Source organism: Protopterus annectens, chromosome 1.part0, assembly GCF_019279795.1.
Source record: "Protopterus annectens isolate FY-2018-M chromosome 1.part0, PAN1.0, whole genome shotgun sequence".
In the NCBI taxonomy this organism is placed as follows: domain Eukaryota; kingdom Metazoa; phylum Chordata; order Ceratodontiformes; family Protopteridae; genus Protopterus; species Protopterus annectens.
The window spans coordinates 124895148-124918543 of record NC_056725.1 but is presented as its reverse complement, the minus strand read 5'-3'; the positions used below and the strand labels follow the sequence as shown (position 1 = coordinate 124918543).

The 23396-nt window shown below is 39.8% G+C and overlaps 1 protein-coding gene across 1 annotated transcript in view; it reads left to right on the top strand.

Moving 5' to 3' along the window:
• Positions 1-23396, top strand: part of SYNE1 (spectrin repeat containing nuclear envelope protein 1) — a 2173401-nt gene that overhangs the window by 230431 nt on the left and 1919574 nt on the right. Inside the window, exons 11-12 of the mRNA XM_044089035.1 lie at positions 3014-3157; positions 21926-22081. Coding sequence (XP_043944970.1) covers positions 3014-3157; positions 21926-22081 — 300 coding nt within the window. The remainder of the gene's footprint in view (positions 1-3013; positions 3158-21925; positions 22082-23396) is intronic.

The window sequence follows — 23396 nt, the reverse complement described above, 5'->3', positions numbered from 1 at the left end:
GGGTCACCTCAAATTATCTGTGGTATGATCCTAGTAATCCTTATTAGGGGTATTATATAATTATCGACCATGGGATGGGTAAGGTCAATCTGTAACCAAGTGGGACAGGTTATTTGAGCACTAAAAGGGAAACTGGGCTACTTGATTATTGTCTTTGTAGATACAGGTCTTCATTTTTTAAGAGAACAATAACAAAGCATTCACAGTTGTGAATGTTATATATAGATATTCATTCTTTCTATCCAAAACCATCTAAGCCAGCTATGTGGAAGTTGCAGTATTGCCATACCCCCTTATAGTAAGCAGATACATTCATTTTTTAAAACATCTTTATTAAATTATCAATTAAGATACAGGCACACACACATTAACCAAAGAAAACAAACACAAACTATATTTACATTTTAATTTACATGCATTGCGGATTGCATATACGCTTTCTTTCTTTTGAACATTTGTCGTTTACACCAGCATTGCATTGTTCAATTCCTGCCTGTCTTTAAAGTTCACTGCTCCTCCTGAACATTATTCTGAATGTACTGAGCCAACAAATCCCATTTATTTCTATGTAGTGTGCTCTTTCCTTGTTCTAAACATCTCACCTTCAGTCATTGAATCTCTTTTACAATATTCAGCACTTCAGTTACAGTTGGTTTACATTTTTTTGACTTCCATTTTCTAGCAGTTGCTTTTTTTTGGCAGCCAAAAGCATTAAACTTAGTTAGGCCTTACTAAGTATAGATAATTCAGATCCTGTGTTTCAGCTCAAAATAATAATTTCCTTAGTTATAGCCATTTGCTCCTTCAACATATCTGACAGAAAACTCCATATGGTATTGTTTTTAAATCTGACTCATTACACTTTCAAAAGACAAGATCCCAGTTACTTGTCATTTCCAGTCACACCTCCAGCAATTGTTATTGCTGTGATATGCGAGGAAAATTTGTCTGAAGTCTGCTTGTAGTATAAAAATACATATGAAAGCACTTCTAAACAAAAATCCTAAACCTTCTGGACTTTGTTAAATTTTTGGGAGCCTTACACAAATGCAAGAAAATTGATCTTCCTTTTAGAACTACTGCTGACAAGTATACACACACACAAACGCACACACACACACACATAAACGCACACACACACACACACACACACACACACACACACACACACACACACACACACACACACACACACACACAGACAGACACAGACACACACACACACACACACACACACACACACACACACACACACACACACACACACACACACACACACACACACACACACACACACACACACACACACACACACACACACACACACAGACACAGACACACACACACACACACGTGCGCGTGCGCGCACACACACACAGAGACACACACACACACGCACACGTTACTTGTTTTCTGTATTTAGTTCTTTTTTATTTCATGCTTGCTGAACAGCAAGGCTGCATTTAATGAGCATAGCAACTGATAGTCATTTGCTTTTTTTCTTTTTTCTTTTCTTTTTTTGTTTTGTCCAAGTTTCACTGCAGCTTAATTTGATTATTTTTTTACCAGTAGGGTAGTGATGTACATTTTACCCATTATAACATCTTTACCAGTAGGGTAGTGATGTACCTTTTACCAATTATAACAAAACCAAAATAGCAAATTATCCCCACAAAGAGTTCTGAAAAAACGAGCTCAAGACAGTCTGGGGAGGCTTGATGCACTGAGTCAAAAAGCATACAGAAAAAAAATCTTCTGGATACCAAGTTCACCTTTTATTCAGTAGGCCATATATCATTTTCTGGGCCAGATTTCACCAAAATGAAAATACTTTAATAGTTTTACACTGTAGATACTTGTATCAAAAGCAAAAGTAGGAGTGATATCTGGTATCCCTAAAGATCATAAATCTGAAGATAACACCCACTTAAGACCCATTGATTCGGTTACTGGTTTAAAACTGCAACCTATTTTTTTATCGTTTTAGACATGGTGTTAAAATAAATGGTCCATAAACCAAGATTGTACCTACAGTGCACATTTTATTTCTTTAAAAAGTTACAAAATATTCCAGTCACAACCATAGATTTGCAAGTGGCTGTAGGTGTTAAGTCTGTATATGCAGTCATATCCGGTAAAGTGAGGAGAAAATGGTTTCCCTATATTCTACTGAATGATGGTCAGCTGTCATTTCCTTTGATATAGCAAGACAAACAACGTTCTCAGTAGAAAAAAACACTTTAATGTGAGGAGCAAAGCTTTCGGATAAAATCCTTTATCAATACTGAAAATACAAATGCAAATGCAGAGTATATATAGGTCTAAAAAAGTCATATGACCGGCAGCCAAGAAGTCGCATGACCCAATCATTAAAACAAAACATGTAGAAATAAATAAATATATATGCAAAGCTAAAAAATGCAACAGCATAATGCATACATGAAAACAAAAAACATTTAAAAGAGGAAGAATGTATATTTTTAAAAAAAGGGAGAATGTATATTTTTAAAAAAAGCAAAGTTTTAACCTAAAAATCACATGTACAATCATATACATAAAGAGAAAATCTCACAATCTAGATCTACTCATTCTAACCAAAATAGATTTAAGGCTGACAGTACTGATTGATGGGTGACTCACCCCCTGGTTTGAACAGTACTGTGAAAATCAACAGAGACATTTATTTTTACCTATTTAGAGTACTGGTTTTCTGCAATTTCCCAGCAGTGAAACTATAGATAAGATTGTATTTTATAGATCTTGGTATATAAAACGATAGACTAGGATTAGGAATGCTGTGAATACATGTGCCAGTTTTAAAATTCCAGGGAGTAATGATGGCAGGATGAACTCTTTTGGCAGTAAGTGGGCTCCTTGATCCATCTACAGTAGGGCCATGCTACTGAGGAGCTCTTCCCACTGGCTGTGGCTGAGTCAGCCTACTGTGAATCAGTATTTGTGTTGTCTCACAGTATTTTTGTTCTCATACTGACTTACATTTTATCCTCTGCAGAACTTACAGTCTCAGATGAAGGACTTTGAGGCAGCTGCTCAGCCCACACAGGAGTGGTTGAATGCAACAGAAAAAGTAGTGCAAGAGAGCAGGAGTCGACTTCATGATTTAGCTGCAAAAAGAGAAGAGCAGCAGAAGCTACAGGTATGTGCAATACAATCTGAGTACAATTATAAACACGGTGTGGTCACCTGTCATCGCACTCTCAGTTGGCCTGTTCTACTCTGTCTATGCATCTTCTTACCTTCTCATGTCTTCCTTTGTCTTTCTGATTGCTTTTATACATACCTGCTCGTGTAACCTAATGTAAACTAATCTGGCTTTCCATACATATTCACTTCTATTACTTTCACAAATACAAATATGAGACAGTACTGCAGTCTTATTATTAATTTTAATATAAATGTGTGGTCTTTATTGCAAACAATTTCATTTAAAAGAAAAAAATCGGTTAATGAAATTTAGGGCTTTCGGAGAATATCTGACATTTTTCTACTTTTAGGTTAATGTAATGATTCAGAGGCAGCTGTTGTAAAATCAGACTGGTTTGTGATTGTTCTAATCAGTTTCTATTTTTTTACACTAGTTCTAAACTTTGCTTTATAGCTTATAATTCTGCATATTTAAAAAAGGAAACAGAGTAGCCTCACAGTGTTGTAGTATTACTAGTGACTTTTCTCTAATTTCCAATAACCTACAAAGTCCCATCATCATCAAAAAGGAATTTACAAAAAACTTAATGCACCTTGCTTTGCCTAACTTGCTTTTGAGATGTTGTATGGTCTTAGTTAATCTAAAGTGCAGACGCATAAGTTCTGTGTTATTAGTCTATTGCACATTGTCCCTAAATCTGGCTTTTAATGAAGATCCATTTTTATTTGCTCACTTATTTGCTAGAGTGACATAATAGTATCTTGACAGTGCAGCATGAGAGATTTCAGTTGTAATACCACATCCCCACCCTACAAATAGCAGCTGCAAATATTCTGTGGGATATTTTTACCCATAGCAATTAAGCACATTTTCATATGCTGTATGTACATGGATTCATATATTTATGAAATAACATATGTTTAATGGCTGAGAACTCTGAGCAACACTTCAACTCTTGCTTCTTGTAGGATGATAGGGCAGTGCTGTAGTTGGGGCAGCTAATGCTATAGTTCTACTTTTCTTTCAAAGTTCTGAAACTCCAAAACCATTCAAGGTTACATACAACCAGAGGTAGTGAACGTTGTGCAGGGTCTCAGAGGTCAACTTTAGACATACACAGCTTTAGCTAAATATTGCATCAAAAGATAACCATCTGCTAAATTACCCAGAAAACCATGACACTTGGATAAGGGCACACAAAGACTTTTTCATTTAAGACTACCAGTCACAGGTAGTCAGGCAAATCAAAATGTTGATATCTTCTTCTTCTCCTGAGGCAAGCTTTGGTCCTGTTCAAAATATATGTGTGAGAGGGGGAGCCTTTTTTGCATCCCTTATTATAGCCAACTCTAATGTTACAAAGCCGGGAGTAAGTTATAGAATAACAGCTTACAATAGTTCTGTTTTTCCAGCTAGTCCTGACTACACATCTCTTGATAAAGTGTGAGTGATGGAATGATTAATTTTGACCTTGTTAACATAAGAGGTTTTTTATACCTTTTTGCCTGAGAGGAAGTATGTTTTGAAAGCCATGTAAAATATTAAGAAATGAAAAAGTTGTTAGCATTTCATTGGTCAAATTTTTCTTCCCATGAAGACACCTATTTGGAATGTCAAATATACTTACAGAGGTGTCAAAATGACCATCTGATTTACCATTTCAATTTAGCTTGACTGTGGTAGGTCTAGCGTCTCTAAATTGTATGCTATATTATTTTATTTTATCTTAAATAATGTATCATTGTTAAAAGATGGAAAATATGACGACAGAAATGTATATGGAGTGTATTGAATTATAGAATGGGGACATAACAACTACAACATTTTTATCCACCTTTGAAAGCTTTAAAATATTAGTAATACATTTTTTTTAATCAAATGTACACATGTGACTGTTTGGGTATAAATTGTTACAATTCCATCATCGTCCTCTGTAGGCAGTATTTGATTTATTTAATTGAAAAATTCTGTTGATGGATATCGGTTGCATACACTGATGTCTTTCAACGTTATTTCTTCTTTTAAAGGGTCAGTAAATCATAACATTAGTGTTTTATTCCACTCACCATATCTGGTTCCTAGCTAGCTTTTCATATTACAGTCTCATACATCATATATAGCCTTATGCTCATCTAATACCTCCATTTAGTACAAGTTTGAAACTTGTACATAGGGATTCCATAAGACTAACTTCTTTAGAATGTTTTTTAGTTCTTCATATCAACCTCAACAGCTTCACCTCTCGAGCTAGGGCTAAAGAGGTTTCAGCAGTGCAGAGTCTGATGTAGCCTCACTATCATTATTTATTATGAAGTGTGTTTGTGGTTGGCTATAGCTATTTTTTAATAGAATGTTAGTATTTTAATGACCATTTGGGCCATGTTACCCACAGTTTGGGGCATTTTATTCACAGTTTGGGCCATTTTTTTATTTTTTCTATAAGATGTTTAGTGATATCTAAGTTGGTGCAGCTACAGGAAATAAAATCTGAAAAAAGAAATTCACATTAAGTTTGCAATAAGAGTCTGAGTCTTTTGGTGTAGTCATGCACTCATGCTGGAGTGAAAAAGTTTGCCTTCAAATTAGATGAACGTTTCAAATGATCAAATTTCATGTTAAGTTAAAACTGCCTTTGTTTAATCAAAAGATGGGGAAAAAGTGGATAATTCAAGCCAAAAATGTTGGTTATAGCCAGATAAATATATTTGGCTAAAATCAGCATTTCTTTCAGAATCCTTCACTTCTTTCCATCTATATTCCTTTGATTATGAACGCTTTAATGTTTTTTATTAAAATATGTCCATGTTTTTACTTTCAGATGTTCAGTTTAGTGGTAAATGCAAAAAGATCTCTGCTCCCAAATTTGTAACCTGGAAAAGAGTGATACTAAATAATTGATGAATGTAACAAATGAGATTTTGAGAATGTCAAGTGTACTCCTGTAGAATATATTAATTTTAATGTTATTTTACAGCGAATAGCTAGACATTTTGAATGTGATTCCTCTAATATGCCTCAAAAGAAACGGTGTTATCACAAAGTATTGGTCTTCATCTTTTTCAACTTATGCTTCATTTTCTTGTGTTAGGTTTTTGTGATAATAATGATATTGTCCCCCAAAACTTTTATATTAGTGAATCGTTCTTACAAAATCTAAAAGGACTTTAGTCAGTAGATCAAGGCTCATCTGTCTTGCTGTAAATCAGGCTGATGTGTCATTTTCCAAGGCTGGCTGAAAGGGGAGCACATCTGAAGAATATGAAGCATGAAACTCACACGCCTGTTATTATTTAGTGACATAGTCGGCTTTAGGTACCAGCGAACCCTGCAGTCGCTGGGGGCCCACTGTTATTGAGGGCCCGCAACCACAGCAGGTTATCCTATCTTGATGTAACTTGTCTGTCAAACAACAAAAGCTAGTACAGCAATCTTGCACCCTTAATAAACCAGCTGGGTAATAACTGTTATTTATATCTCCTTTAAAATTCAAAGATATCTGTGGTTATAGTAACAGTGTTTTATCAAGCTACAGGCTTCATAATTCCATTATTTTACCACTGACATAGTGCCCCAGGCTTAATTAAACCCTGCTAGTGGGCACTCACTCCACTAAAAATAACAACATAGCCAACTTTAGGTACTGGCAATGCCCATGGCTGCAAGGGGGTGCCCTTAATTATCCTTGACTGTGTGGTGGCCCCACAGAAGCTTCTGTTGGTTGGAGAAAATGAGACAAAATTTGTTAATTTCCTGATTATGCTACCTGAAAACGTCTGTGATATGACCCTGTTAGGATAAAGCTGATAATGAACATAAGCAAGGTAAACATCTGAGGGTTCAGCAGCCCAGAATGATTGATCTCAAGGCAAACCTTGTATTTTAAGAAAAGCTGATGCTTCCGATCTTCAGGGATGATTTTCTCTTTCAGGGAGTTTTATAAACACTGGAAGAACAACAGATATTACAACTTTCAACTTCTTTGCAGAACAATTCAGCGCAATACCATTAATAGAATAAAGGCAAAAAAATCAGAAAGAAGTCTTAAATACAACTCTAATTAAATTAAAAAGTTAATACTGTAACACATTTTGTATCAACATGCATTTTTTTGGACAATAAGTATAAAATTCTGATGTCTGAATCTATTGACCATCTGTAATCCTGAATAATTTACAAGCACGTCAGTGTTTTATGAAGGACTGATCAAAATTATGAGAAAAATCAGAGAAGGTCTGTAAAATCAGGGAAAGTGACAGGTTTTCATTACTCCTCACTGAGGTAAATAAGTGACTTAGCCCTGCTGCTGTTTGACAGCTGTTAAACGGAAGTCACTGATCTGGTGTTCCATTACCAGTATTGCATATTGCTATGGCTTATGCGTGCATATGTGTGTGTGTGTGTGTGTGTGTGTGTGTGTGTGTGTATGTGTGTGTTTGTGTGTGTGGAGGGGGGTGTCTAAAAATATCATTGATTTTTATCTTTGCATACACCCAGTAATGTGTAATGCCAGGATACCTAAATTTTTCTTCTGGGTATCAGTAAAAAATGTATCCAACAAGTAAGTAATTATATTTCAAAAGTAATGCATTAACTATATCACAGAATATTCAGACACTTAGATCTTCTAAGAGTATGGGGAGGGCCCACTTTCCAGACTGTATATCTGGATACAGGGTTCCCTTAATCATCCTTGACTGTGTGTCACCCCCCTCAAAAGCTGTTGCTGGTTGGGGAAAAATGAGGAGAAAAAAAAATTATATATATTCTGATTATGCTCTTTAACTTGGACAGTGCTGAGATATGACTCTGATAGGATCAAGCAGGTAATGGTCTCTGCTCTCAACTGCCCCCATTCTAAAACCAGCCCTGCTCGGATGTGTGTGTATAGAAAGCTGTGGGGGGTGGGGAGATTGTGTGGTTATTATCTCTAATTTTCATCACAGTCAAACCTTAAAGGTGTTCACATGATTTTATTATAGCTTGTGTTTGGTGAGGACAGTGTGATCATTTTCTTTTACTTTTCTCACAGACCTCAGAGATGTACAAAGAAGGTTACTATAGCTTGTGCAGGGGCAGTGTACTGTATAGGGGCAACAAAGTACAATACATTACTGTAATCATTATTTTTTCACTTTCCTCACAATCAGTTCAGGCATTTTTACAGGTAGCTGACTTTGAGAGTTTGGGTTGAGGAGTGAGGAGACATGCTATGTATATGTATGTCAGCAGTCACTTGAAATACACTGCTGTGGCAATTTGAACCTCTACTTTCATCCCAGTCTAACACCAGAGGTATGCACAGGCAATCTTTTTTGGGGGTTAGGGAGGCAGGCAGTCCCCAGATAGGTCCTGTGTATCCAGACAATAACCGGCTTGTTGGTTTATTGTGATATGCTATTTTGTCAGCTTTGAACATTAAGCCTTGGGTACAACCTATGAATTCCTTGAAAAAAATAACACAGACTTTTTTTTTCTTAAGCATGTTTTTTTCTTAAGCATCATCCACCCCATCCAACCACTACCTTTCTTTCCACTCTGCAAACTACCTTGATTACAGCAAGCTCAGATGCTCATAAGCCTAGTACTTATTATACAGCAGGAACTTCTCATTGTAACATTTGTTAATGTCTGTTATGTATTTCACAGATAAAGATTCTAGTTGTCTATTGATGTGCTATGTTCTTCATTTGTAAATATGTTATAAGTAATTGCTATGTTAAATTGTTAATCACTATGTAATTCAATGTAACTACTGTCTGTTTATTTTAACTGTGGAGCTTTTCTCCCCGGGCCTCCGCTGAAAATGGACCTACATCCAGTCAGACACTTCCGGTCAACAAATTTAAATCAAAATAAATAAATAAATAAATGTTTGGTTTTTTTAGGTCATCATTGGATTAAAAGGCTTGGAAAATGCTCTAAAATACATCGCAGAGTATCTATAACCCCTATGATTTGTTGGGCCCCTGGCTTATTTGAGTTTATTTCTTAAATAATGATAATTACTGTTCTTACTTGGTTAGGATAGGTGTGTTGAAAGGATGCAAGGAAAACTAAAGCTGTACAGCAGCACTATTTCTTTCCTTAATCATAATTTCTGCTCAAGCCATCATTGGATGAAAAGGTCATGTAAAAAAAAAAAAAAATTTACAATGCACCTCAGAGCAAATAGGAAATTGTGGCTTCTTGAAAAAGCTGAAGAGCAAGGCAAAATGTGAGAAAGTCAAGAAAAAAGTAATGCTCATTGTATAGATAGCCCAAGATGGGGGGAAACAGGTGAAGACTGGTGTGTGTGTGTGTGTGTGTGTGTGTGTGTGTGTGTGTGTGTGTTGGGGGGGTGGGTGTGGCTGAAACAGTAGGCCTAGGGCACATTTCACCCAAGTCCGGACCTGTACATAGAGTTGCTGCAATGTGTCATTGTTGCAGCTAAATGCCCCTAACTGTAAATGCCCCTTTGTGACACTGGCCAACACAGTGTGGTACATAGGCTTGTTGAAATGTAAGAGCACTGTAGCTACAGGTCAGTCTGTGTTTACTACTCCTAAAAGTTTGCTTAGCAGGGGTGGCAGTAACAGGATAATAAGTAGACTGTAAGTGCCTAGGGGGGCCCCTAAAATGCTAACACCGGCCCTGTTTAGTGACTTCAGTCTTGGTGATTTTCCAGAAAACTTCAAATTTTATGAGGAACGGACAAAAAGTCTGAGACACAAATCAGAAAATTTTGTGGAACTCTGGACATTTGCTAAGTAAAATCAGCTGTAAGATGAAAGAAGTTAGCTGTTACTTCACCTGCAGCTGAAGTGGTGGAAGTTTCCTCTTATCAGATTTTCTCTGTAGGAAATCGACACTTTTTCTTTTTCTATTGTGAGTGTTTTAAAAGGAAGTGCTCCACCAGTGTATTTCACCCTTGGGATTTTATATATATATATATATATATATATATATATATATAAATATATATATATATATATATATATATATATATATATATATATATATATATATATATATATATATATATATATATATATACATATACATATATATATATATATATATATTTTTTTTTTTTATTTAATCTGCCTTTTTTCTTCATATGCAGCACCTATCATTAAAAACATCCTTATTCTCTGGCACTAGCAGCAATGAAAGCTTTATGGTAGTAGGGCTTACTATGTTTATAATCACATACTGTATTCTGTGAAAAAACAGGTTTTCACTAGCCTCTTAGCCTTCCTACACATGGAAGGTCATGCAGGACATCATGGTGTATTTATTTACTTACTTACTTACTTACCTACTTACTTACTTATTTATAATTTTTTGTTTACCAGGATAGCTATGATAAGCTTCAGCTGCCAACAGTCTACCTTCAATCTCAGAACTCTGTTAAATGGAGTTTGTGTAATTAATATTGCTCCTTAGTAACAACTTTTAGCCTGTGGCCACATGACCAAAGTTATTTAGGTTTTTGCTTCCTTTATGCCTAACAAATTGGCTGCAACCATTTCTGGGGCTTATCCTCTGTGGATTGTCTGACCAGAGATTATCAACCTTTATTAATTGTTACCATTCTAAACCGAGAAGACATTTTTCTACAGAGTTTACTCAGGCTATGATACTGGCAGCCCCTACTTCAGTTTCGGATACAAACCTTGCTAATATGTCCATAGGATATGAATACTAGAAAATCAGGACTGAAGAAATAAAGGCAATTATTATGACATGATTGGCTTCTTTCTTTTTTTTTTTTTGTATTCTCTTATTCCGTCTAATCCTTTGTTAACTTTGTTTCATCTAACTTCATTTTCCTGGTGCTGTATTCTTTATGAAACCGAGTTTGCCTCTTCTGTGCCATTTGAGATGAATTATACCATCCTGGGGAGGTTTATATAAAAGTGTGGATGCATAAAGCGCACAAGACTGTTATGAAACAAACAAATGTGACATTTTCATTGGTATTACTCCTCAGGAAGTTTTGAATGCTGCACACTGTTTTTTGTAAGGGGTTTGCAAAGCCAAGAAATGTTGGGTGCCTGATTCCTGTTAACCATCACCCTCCATGACATATACAGCCACTCATTCTCCACTGAGCAAGAACAATTTTTAACTCCAGGCCCATTTGTTCCCATGGAATAAGAGACTTTTTCTTTTATGCCATGCTGACTGGATCTCCTACTTCTTTTGGTGACTGATTTGAACCTCTCTACAGGCACCAACCTTCAGAAAGTAGGCATGCCTCATGGTTCTTGGTGTCACTCAAGCAGCAGGCCAGAGCCTCCTACTTTCCTCAGGATGAGTGAAAAGTCCTATCCTCTCTGTCCAAGCATCTGAAGTTCATTGATCATTAGTCAAGCACAGGTCATTTTGGTCACAGACTATCTTGAGAAATATATATCGGAAGTAGTTGACTTCATTTGGTCTTCAACCTTTGGGATTCGGATCCGATATGGATCCGACACGGCCGCATAGTTAGCATTTTTGATCCAAGCTCTCAGCTCCTCCCCTCTACCCATAATGCTCCCTGTGTCCTTCTTCCCTTCAGATCTTGTTTGCTGCTGATACCACAAGCAGCATGATCCATGCTCTTAGCAGTGAAGTGTTTCATGGTCTAATTCTTTGAGGGTTTGTAAGTCTTTTCTTTTCTGTAATCTTACCTTTTTCCTTTTCTTTACCTCTCCTCTCTGCGACAGTCATTTGGTTAAAAAAAAACAAAAAAAAAATCTTTCCTTCCTTTATGGTCTAAGTGTGAGTGTGTGTTTGGACACCCTCCAAACCGGATTTCAAGCATTGCTCAGAGTGTGGCCATAAGCTCTCTCTGTTTGATGGCCACACTCTGTGGCATATCTTGATACCTCCTGTCCTATCTGTGCTGAATTTAACCCCAGAGCACTTCAAGACAGGAGGAACAAACTGATCAAGCACCTTTTGCCCATGTCGGGAACAGTCGTTCCCACCTCTACTACTACTACTACTGCAGGGTCTTCCTCTTCCCAGGCCTCAGGGACTCAAACTCCTGCCAAGTGGCCTGTGGAAGTGGAGAAGGCCAAGAAAGATAGGCCCTGCACCACAACGGCCAGTCCTCCAACAAAATTGGCTTCTGTTTCCAGGCCTAGTTCCCCCTGCCTCCACTCTCCAAGGTTCTCCGAAGAGCCAGAGGTCGTTAGAGTTAGGTTGCCTGTCACCCCCCCCCCCCAGCATGCATCTAGGCCTGCTTCTGTGGTGTCTTCATCTTGATCCACCTGGAGTCTTAGTGAAGTGGAGATGGACAAGATGATGTGGAAGTTTATCCACACTCAAATCCAGATGGTGGTTTTGCCAGAACTCTCTCCCTCTGGAGGGGGTGTCTCACAACCTTTTTTCTCTCCTTCTCCGATCCGACCAGCAGTTTCAGAGTCCTTGGATCTGAGGTCCCTCAAGGTCGAGGAGTCAGCATCGATGGTAGTTCCCCTTTCTTCGATGCTGGCAGTTGCCTTGAGTGGGTCAGATCCAGCCACATCAGATCCAAGCTCTTGGAACTGTAGTCCTTTCGGGGTCAGATCCAAGGGGGTGCTGTCAGCTCCTAGCAGTCAGAGCACAGTGTCTTCCCTGGCATCTTGGCTCCTAGGGTCTCAGCTGTAACTCTCCTGTCCGATCAGAGGGTTACTGCTCCATTGGAATTGGCTAAGGAGGTCCGTCCCCCCTCTGCATTCGATGTGGTGGAGAGGGTCCTCTCGATTCCTTCGAGACCCTTGACCATCTCCTCCTCGGACTCAGCTCTGACCCCGTCTGGATTAGGTACGGTCCCAACCATCTTGTCCTCTCAGGGACAGCCTGTGGCAGTTTTGCCCCAGGACACTCCACTTGGGGCACAACAGGAAGTTTGCAGGTCCTCTAGAGAGTCCCACTGAAGAGGCTTCACACAAACGAATATACAAGAGGAGGCACTTGGACTCCCCATCAGAGTCCCTCACTTAAGAAACTGATTTGGAGTAAGGGGAAGGCTCCCCTGATCCCCCCTGAGGATGCCTCATTTGGAGCATCATGGAAATCTTTCTCTCAAGGTATTTGGCACAGGCCCATCTACTTCCTTGGTGTCCCCACCTGCAGATCCCTTGGTGGATCTTATAACATCTCGGGTGTGGAAGGAACCGGACATGGTGAAGCCCTTCCCGAAATAACCTGACAAAATCCTTATCCCTCTGTCATACAGAATGCATTGGTTCAAAGGGTGCCCAGTGGATGCTATGGTTGTGGCAGTGGCCACCAAGAAAGATCTCACCCAGGAAAGCTCTACAGTCCACCCACCTGACTGGGAGTCACCTAGGCTGGACTGGTTCGGGAAGCGGGTGTATGTTTCAGTGACCTTTGCTGTTAGGGTGCTGAACTACATGGCACACCTGACTCGATTGCAGCATGACCTGATCAAGGAGGTCACTGAATTGACCCTAGAGTCCATGTCGGCTGTGGACAAGAAAACATTCTCCACCCACATGGCCACTCTGAAGGCTATCTCCAATACGTCCATGTGCCTCCCCTCTCATGCTACTGTGGGAGCAGCCAGGGCGGCCAGTACAGGTATCACCATCAAGCATCATTCCTTGCTCAGTCTGTGTCAATTTTCTGACCCCTTCAAGGCATCTTTTACCAACGCCCCATATGATGGTACTTCCCTTTTTGAGAAGTCAGTGAAGGAGACACTGGTCCAGAGTGAGAAGGATGGGAAGATTCTGTCTGCTGTCGGGGATCCACTCCACCCCCCCCCCCAAAGATCCTTCTCCAGGAATCAGTGAAGAATGAAGAAGATGTGGTTCTGGAAGTCTTAGGTGTTTTCCCGGGACACTCAGGACAACTTGTTTCCCAGAGGCAGAGAGGGTTATGATAGGCATCAGCCCAGAGGCAGAGGGGGGGTCAAATAAATACTGGGTCTCGAGAACCTTTCTCAGACAGACTCGGGCAGCAGCCCTGAGGGATTGCCCAACTGCTCCTCTCTGGAGGCAGTCAGGGGTCGTCTTTCACTGCACCCATCAGCATGGGAGTCCATTACAAACGATCATTGGGTGCTGCAGATAATATCCAGAGGTTATTCCATTCCCTTTTCCCAGCCCCACTTCTTCCCAAACACCTTCCAAATGTCCCACCCACTCAAAGGAAGGCAGCAGCCTTGGAAATAGAAAAGCTGTTAAGAAAGTGAATCATCCAAAGGGTCCCCCTAGACCAGTCTGGATTGGGGTTCTGTTCTAGGTTTGTTTTAGTGCCAAAGAAGATGGGGGACCTAAGATCCATCCTGGATCTTTCCACCCTAAACCTGGTAGCTACCAAGACAAAATTTTGGATGGTCACTCTCCTTTCTGTCCTGCCCTATCTGCAGGAAATGACTGAATGTGCTTGATCGACCTCCAAGATGCTTACTACCATATCAAAATGGACAGACAGTCTCGGAGCCAATCATTTTCAGTTCAGAGCCCACCCGTTTGGTCTCACCATTGCCCCTGGGTGTTTACCAAAGTGATGGCAGTAGCAGTGGCTCGCCTGAGGCTTCAGGGTATCCAGGTTTTCCTATACCTGGACGATTGGCTCTTTGCTTTCCTGACCAAGCATCTGCTATGTCATGCCAGGGACTCCTTTCTGAGTTTAGCCAACCATCTAGGCATAACCATTAATCTTTCCAAATCAGCACTGACTCTAGTTCAGAGCCTGGACTTCATCGGAGCAAGGTTGGATACGATACAAATGCAGGTTTTTCTCACTCCGCAGAGGATACACAGTCTAAAGCTGCATGTGTTACAGGTCCTTCATACAGAGGTTTCCGACAGCAGAAGCAGTCCTCAGGGCCTTCGGGTCTATGGCAGCGGTAATCCAATTATTGACTTTAACACATCTCCACATGCACATTCTTCACTGGATCCTAGTCGTCCAGTGGTCTCTTCTGGATCTACCCTTCTCTTATCCTGTCCAAATATCTCGGGTGTGCAGGGACTACCTTCGATGGTGGATTCAGTCTTTGGACATTTTGAAGGGTCGTCCTTTTCTTCCACCATTGCCCAAAGCCAAGGTGACCATCCACCACTCTGGAATTATAGATAAACTCACTAAACTAGGTATAAATCCCTATGTCACAAGATGGGTTGCCAACTGGCTCACTGACAGAACCCACACTGTGAATGTAGCAGACTCCAAATCCGACTTCAGACCAGTGACAAGTGGAGTACCACAGGGTTCAGTCCTCGGTCCTCTCCTGTTTGGTATCTACTTCTCTGAAGTACAGGCTAACACAGAAGGTCTTTGGCTAACAAAGTTCGCAGATGACTGCAAACTAGGAGCCATAATCGAAACTCCTAATGATGTGGACATCCTGCAAAAGGGCCTCACTGAGACAGATACTTGGTGTCAAAGTCATGGCCTCAAGCTCAATTCCAAAAAGTGCATTGTCATCCCTTTGGTAAAAACTCTGTACCCATGAACTACAACATAGGCGGTAGTATACTTAACACCGAAAGTGTGATAAGAGACCTTGGGACACAGATGGACAGTAGTCTCTCCTTTGATAATCACATTGCCACAGTGGTCAGGAAATCCTTCTACGTGGCACACCTTAACACAAGAGGTTTCTCATCCAGAAAAAAAGAGGTCATTGTTCCCCTCTACTCATCACTCATTAGACCCATTATAGAGTACAATGCCCCTTTTGGTATGTACCTCACAAGACATCTCCAACAACTGGAAAGGCTGCAGAAATACCTCACAAAGAGGATTACCAGCCTCAAACAGATGCCTAATGCTGACCGTCTCAAAAAACTCCAGCTTTACTCCGTCGCATATCGCCTACTCAGAGGTGATCTCTGCCTAACATACAAAGCTATGTCAAACCCAGAGCTGTTGGACATGCTCCACTTAGAGAAATCCCAATCCCTCCGAGCTACACGCTCTAGGGACCTAATCCTTGTCACCACAATAAACAGAATATGCCGGAGGGATAGATTCCTGTCCAGAGACTTCCCATACCCTAGAATAAACTACCTATCTATATCAAACAAAGCTCCTCATTAGCACTCTTCAAGAAAAATCTTGATGATTGGATGAGAAATAGGAAATTCACCCCGGGGATCACCTCTGTGGCTCTGCTCGACAGTGGCACAGGAAAATAATTTTCTTGGGTGGCAAAAGCCAGGGTACCTTTTTGGCTGGGCTTGTATAGGCCCCAGGGCCAATAGCCTAGTAGCTACCTATGAACCTATGACCACAATCCGATTGGTTAGAGGGTCATTGCTCGGGATGGACGGTCCAAGGCACATGGTCCCTAACTGAGACTAGTTTGCATATCAACATCCTAGATATGAGGGCGGTGCTTCTAGCATTGCAGCTCTTCAGGCTCATCTTCCTGTAGGAATGATTGCCATTCAGATGGACAATATGTCAGTAGTCTGGTATATCAACAAACAGGGGAGAACCAGATTTTACTCCCTTTGTTGCAAAGCCATGACAGTGTGGGAGTGGGCAATCTCCACCTGTTGTTTTCTGGTAGCAAAGCATATTCCAGGTCAGTCCAACATTCTTGCAGACAGGCTCAGCAGGTCTATCCTTTTACCTTACAAGTGGTCTCTGAACCCTTCAGTGGCGGAGCGGATCTTCCTCAGGTGGGGTAATCCTTGCTGCAATCTCTTCGCATCTCCTTCCAACGCAAAGTGCATCAAGTTTTTCGCTCTGAACCCCCCCTCCCCAAGAGAAAGCCCCCAGAGACAGTCTGGTTCATGCTTTTCCACCCGGTCTACTCTATGCCTATCCTCCCCTGCCCTTGGTTTCCAAGTTTCTTCAAAAAGCTCGCAGGCTGGGGAGCACTGTCATCCTCATTGCCCCATTCTGGCCATGTCTGGTTCACATCCCTATGGTCTCACGCGATAGTTCCTCCTTGGACTCTGGATCCAGTTCCGGATCTTATTTCACATCCCTCGGGGGTACCTCATCCAGATCTCATCAGTTTGAAGCTCATGGCCTGGCTGCTCCAGTTCCCATAATTGTCAGGACTCCCGGGTTGTCTTCCTCCGTTAAGAAGATTCCGGTTGCGGCTAAAAAGTCGTCCACCAGACGAGTTTACCATAGCAAATGGAAGCGTTTTTCTATCTGGGCCTCACAATGGGCCTTAGATCCCTTAGATCCCTTTACGGATTCAACTTTGGCTGTTCTGGATTTTTTGGCAGATCTTTTCCAGCAGGGTGCTAGTTCGTCCACTATAAAAGTACAGCTTGCTGCTATTTCTAATTTCCTTATTGGTGACAATCTGACTTCTTTAGCGTCTTCCTTCTTTATTAAGGGTACTTTTCCGCTACGTCCTCCAATGAAAGATCCACCACCTCCATGGGACCTTACTATGGTCCTCCAGGCTCTAGTCTCTCCCCCCTTTGAACCTGCAGCTACAATTGACTTACAATATTTATCCTGGAAGACTGCCTTTTTGGTAGCCATCACTTCTGCTAGGAGAGTGTCAGAACTCCAAGCTCTTTCTATCAAAGTGCCCTATATGATCTTCCATAAGGATAGAGTCTTCTTAAGTACCAGTCCATCTTTTTGCCTAAGGTGGCTTCTGAGGCTAACATAAATGAATCTATCAACCTGCCAGTTTTTTTTTCCACATTTCCAGAACAAGAGGGAATATAAATTGCACTTGCTAGATGTACATAAAGAACTATGCTTTTATTTGGACAGGGCCAAATGCTTTCGAAAGTCTGACCAGTTGTTTGTTTCTTCTGCTAATCCCTTTTTGGGCAAACCAGTTTCTAATGTCACAATTGCCAGATGGATTTCCCAATGCATTTTCAGAGGTTATTCAGCAAGAGAGCTCTCTCTGCCGAGTCAGGTGAAAGCACACTCGACCAGGTCTATGGCTACTTCGGCGGCTTTCTGATGCAGGGTCTCGCTGGATAATATCTGCTCTGCCACCACATGGTCCTCATCTCATACCTTTATTTCCTACTACAAGTGGGATGTAATTTCCAGAGGTAGGGCTTCTTTTGGCTCTGCTGTGCTCTGGAATATCCTTCCATGAAGGCCTCCCAGGGGCTAAGTAGCTGGGGACTCTGTCCCAAAGGTTGAAGACCAAATGAAGTCAACTACTTCAAATAAAGAAGTTCTGTACTCACCATAACGTTCCATCTGAGTAGTTGTACTTCATTTGTCTTCAACCACTCCTTCCCCCTGCCTTGTTACTATTGTCCTGACCATGTGCTGAAGAAGTGTACCTCTCATGGCCATTCTTTATGTTCCTTGGTTCAGAGTATGACATTTATCTATAGTGATAAGGGTTTGTTGGTTTGGGTTTATGTTCTGTTGTGAGCAGCAAACTCTATCTGAAGGGAGAAAGGAGACGGGGCATTATGGGTAGAGGGGAGGAGCTGAGAGCTCGGATCAAAGATGCTAGCTATGCGGCCATGTCAGATCCACCTTGGATCCAAGTCCAAATGAAGTACAACTACTCAGATGAAATGTTACTGTGAGTACATAACTTATTTTTTCTTTATATCCTGCCATGGACGGCAAGTAGAGGAGAGAAAACCTCATGACTGTGCTTTTGATAAGAAACGTGTAAAGATTAAATGCAGTTTCCATAATTGTGCACAAAACAAATTGTGATGATAGGAGGTACTGCTAGCCATGCCAGGAGAACTAGGGCAGTAGATATATGGCTTGTACCAGCACAGCTAGCTGGAATTTTGTAAATAATTATATGTCATCTGTATATCAAACTGATTTGTACAGATGCTTGTGCTAAAAATGTGTTTGTGAGGTTTGCCTGTGTTAAAATTTATCAACAGTGCACCCTGCTGGAATGAAGGGAAATGTACATGTATTATTGTAACTGAATTAAATGTATGTGTTTTATTGGAGAATACTGGGACAGCAAAGGCTAACCAGCTAACTTACTTTAAGAAAAATAAGGGATATGTAAATGAGATGTTAAACCTTTAAAACGGTACCCCACAGTGCTGAATAGGACTGGAGACAGTGGGTCTGGAAGAAGCTTTTGTTCATTAGCTCAGTAAAAAGAGGGGAAGCACCAAGCACTGCCATAAACATTTAGATGTGTTTTGTAGCCATCTATGTTAAATTCCTGTCACGGCTTTAAAGGGGAATAGTGTGAGAGAACCTAGAGTCAGATGACCAGATTGGGTCATTCTGCAAGCCGTCTTAGATATTATATTTTACAGGGAGTAATCTCTGAGGAGGGAGTATTCTGTTTTGAGGAACCTAACTAGAAAAACTGCTTATGTATTTCATTGTGCCTTGCTCTATCAAGTAGCTTATTAGGGAATAGTAATTCTCCTAGATTCAGTCAGGAAAGTATAGTGAAGTTTAGTTTAGATATTGTTTTGCTTTATATATTTGAGCCTGTCCATCAATGTTATTTTCCATATTTTCTGTGATTTGAACTATGTGGTTTAATGTGAATATTATGTTCAGTATTTTCATGCTCTTTTATTATTTATTATTAAATATATTTAAAATCTTTATTGTGGCTGGTCCGTATAGAAAGTATTTAATCATTGAGAGTGCCGATAATTATTTGGTGACACTGTGTAGGTCACTTCAGAAGGTCTAGGTGTCTTGGCCAGTTATTACCATTTATATTAGTATCAATATTACACAGTATAATTGAACACCTTTTGTTAAGGGCCTTGGAGTAGCTGATTGTTAAGTGTCTGGTGACAGTGGTAACTACCTTATATTCTGGTTAGAAGGGGGCACAGCAGGTAAAGGTGTGCCAGCCTTTGCCAGGGGTGTGTGTGTGTGTGTGTGTGTGTGTGTGTGTGTGTGTGTGTGTGTGTGTGTGTGTGTGTGTGTGTGTGTGTGTGTGTGTGTGTATGTCAGCTACTTGGGGTAGGGACACAAAGCACTGGGTTTACAGAGAGGATGCTGGAGGACTTAGCTTGGACACTCAGCTGTGGACCTAACCCTACAGCTGTACCAGTGGGGAGTTTTATTGGGGACCTGGAGGGAGACAGATAAATCAAGACCCCAGGTTGAGTGTGTTCCTTGTGTATTCTTAAGGGAAGTTGTGCTTGATGCAGAGGTCTGCATCTGGAAATACTGAGTGTATCCATTTGTATTTCAATTGCATGTTCTTCTCCAGTGTCAGTGGTGAGGATTCAGGCTCCTTGATTACTGGCCCAGCATTGGGATGTCACATATTGGTTGGCAGTGGTGGGATCATCACTCGTCACACAAATATTAACAGTTTAGGACCATGTTAGTCTCTCTTTTGCTTATATACCTCTCATCTACTATGATTTAAGCACAACGCTATGATCTTGGCCCTCAAATTTACCCTTTGTTCTAGTTTTACTGATGTTCTTCATAAAGTCTGTCCAGTTTATGACTGCATAGTTTATTAAACAAAAAACAAATAAATGAAGTCTATACAAAAATGCCCTTTCACTAACTCTGTAGAGTCTAGTTTATAAAGACCTAATGGAGTAAAAATAAGAAAGTGTTTCTCTTTCCTTGCTTTTGCTCTTATTTTTAAAGCTTGTACACCATTTTAATGCTCAAAGGTTGAGAGGTACAGTTGTGTGTAATTTTCAGTGTGCAGCCATGTTGTAGCCAAAAGCTGCTGCTGCTGCAGCAGTAAAATAAATAAATAACTAGAAAGATAAAAGAGAGCAGTAGGATTCATTGCCAGGTAGAATGGTTTACCTGAGGTCTGGAGTGACAGACACTGTCGCACACACACTCACACACACACACGCACGCACACACACACACACACACACACACACACACACACACACACACACACACACACACACACACACACACACACACACACACACTCTCTCTCTCTCTTTCACATACATGCACACACACAGTCACATTGCAGACAGTCATTTATTGTTGTATGTCACAGTATTGTACATGTCCTGTTTTAACATGTGGCATTTTAATTATTGAACTTTTACTGCCCCTAGGCTTTTATTTTGTCGGTCTATCTTTCACATTTGTTTAATTAAAATTCTTCTTGACTGCTGTTAATACACTGAAAAATAGTCGGGTTATATGAGTGTTAACTTTCTATACATGTCTTTTAATAAGCATTTTGAGGATTGTGATTTAAAATATTTCAGGCTTTCCATTTAGATAGATAGCGGTTGCAGATAATTTTATGATTAAAAAAATGCAATAAAAAACAGCAAATATTTTATTTAACATCCACTTAAAAACAACTGGTAAGCACTTTCATTCCATCACAGGAACTTCCTCAGACCAAGTTGCTAAAAACTGAAAAGACTTAAATAAACTCTTAAAAAATCACATGACCAGTTGTTTTTAAACGGATGTTAAATAAAGTATTAGCCAGTTTTTATTGTATTTTTGTTTTTGTTATTTTATTTATTATGTTAATTATTTGAATTCATGCTGGCTTTTAGTTTTTATTTTAGAATTTTATGATTGGCAATAATGAGAGATACCTAGTTAAAACATAATGTATTTTGGTGGCACAAAAACCTGGTACTCAGTAAATATGCTTTCTGCACAACAGGCACACTGTAATTATTTTATCAGTTTATGATGGATGACCTTGGTAAACATTGTTCTCTGAAATGTCACATATGCAGCTTTGCTGTCTGTTGCTAGCTTTTTTATGTGCACCAAAATGTGCTCTGTCTATAAAACCAGTATTGCATGCACTGTTAGTAACACTTGCTGTTACTGTACCTTTAAGTCTTTGCTTTGATGCTTGCTATGTGCAGCACACTGCCTGTCTGCTAATCTGCTTATGCTTTACAGTCCATCCTTGAGGAGATAGTTTGTCATGAACCGCAGCTAAGCAGGTTGAAGGAAAAAGCTCAGCGGCTGTGGGAAGGACAAGCCACCAGCAAAAGCTTCATGCACAGAGTGTCACAGCTGTCTGCCCAATATCTTGCACTGAGCAATTTAACAAAGGTACAGTATGAATGTAAATCACTAATCTTCTCTCCTTTGTTATCAAAATATATTTAATAGAAATGCTTGATTTTAGATTTTAAGGACAGTTATAAATAAAACTATGCAAGAGAACATTTATTTGTCTTTATTCAGTATTAATAGTGCTATCTGGGCCAAAGATTTATGTTGGACATACAAGAGGAGGAAAGTTACAGCAGAGACATTACCTAGCAGAATCAATTGTAATGTTAAAGGGAATTTGAGTAAAAATAAAGTAATTGCATTCAAACAGCAAATCTTCATAACATGTTGAAAGCTTCCTTTTGTTAGAGAAACAGCTATATTTTCCTTAGTGCCCTGCATGGCTATAGGTCCTTCACTACCTAAAGTTAATTTAATATTCATTACAGCAAATATTCCAATAAAATCAATCATTTCAGGTTAAGAAAGTCAACAATTTAACACAGTACAGTTACTCAGCATTAACACCATTCTGGCACTTCATTGTTACCTGTTGCTTTCCCATTCGCACAAGGTTGTGAAATCATGAAGAAACAAGGCCAGACTCTTTCAAAGCAGGCAAAATGTTGCCATCTGGATAATTAAACAAACCTGCTACATAGTACTTTGATAACCATACGAGTAAACACTATTGCTTAAATATATGTTTTCATTATTATGGAATACTTCAAAACTGCTGTTGTTTCAAATGGAACAGAGAAATGCACTGCTTCTATTTTATAAATTGAACATGCAAAAATGTAAATTTGAAAAAATAATAGAGTAGTGTAGTAATTTCTTTATATAGCTGTGAGTTGTCCAAGCTACCCATTTGCTTTGCGTGTCTTTTAGAGCTGGAAAGCTTATCCCCAGTGCCAGTGTATTGCTAGACATTCTGTTATGCCTTAACTTCTTGTCATAAACACACACACGCAGAGACACGTACACACATGTGCATGTTTATAGTTTGCTGTATTCATTCATGTATCTCAGAACAGTTGACTTAATACTGTTTGTGTAGCATAATGAAATGTAATATTATTTTATAACAGCTAGCCGCACATGCAGGAGTTCTTGCTCATAAGATGTGATTTGCTTTTTTTATTTAAATATTGGTAGACTGACAGAGGTTTTAAATGCAGAAGGTAATAATTTTGGTGTATAGAAGACAAACTAACCATGGTGATATGTTTTGTTACAGCAGATAATTGCTTGGTTAATGATTGTAGATCATTGCAGTGCTTTCTTCAGACATTGCTTTTAAAGTAGTGCAGTAGTGTGGACCAGTGACCCCGGTGTATTGCCTTGTGTATTCTTGGTAACTGAGGGTAAT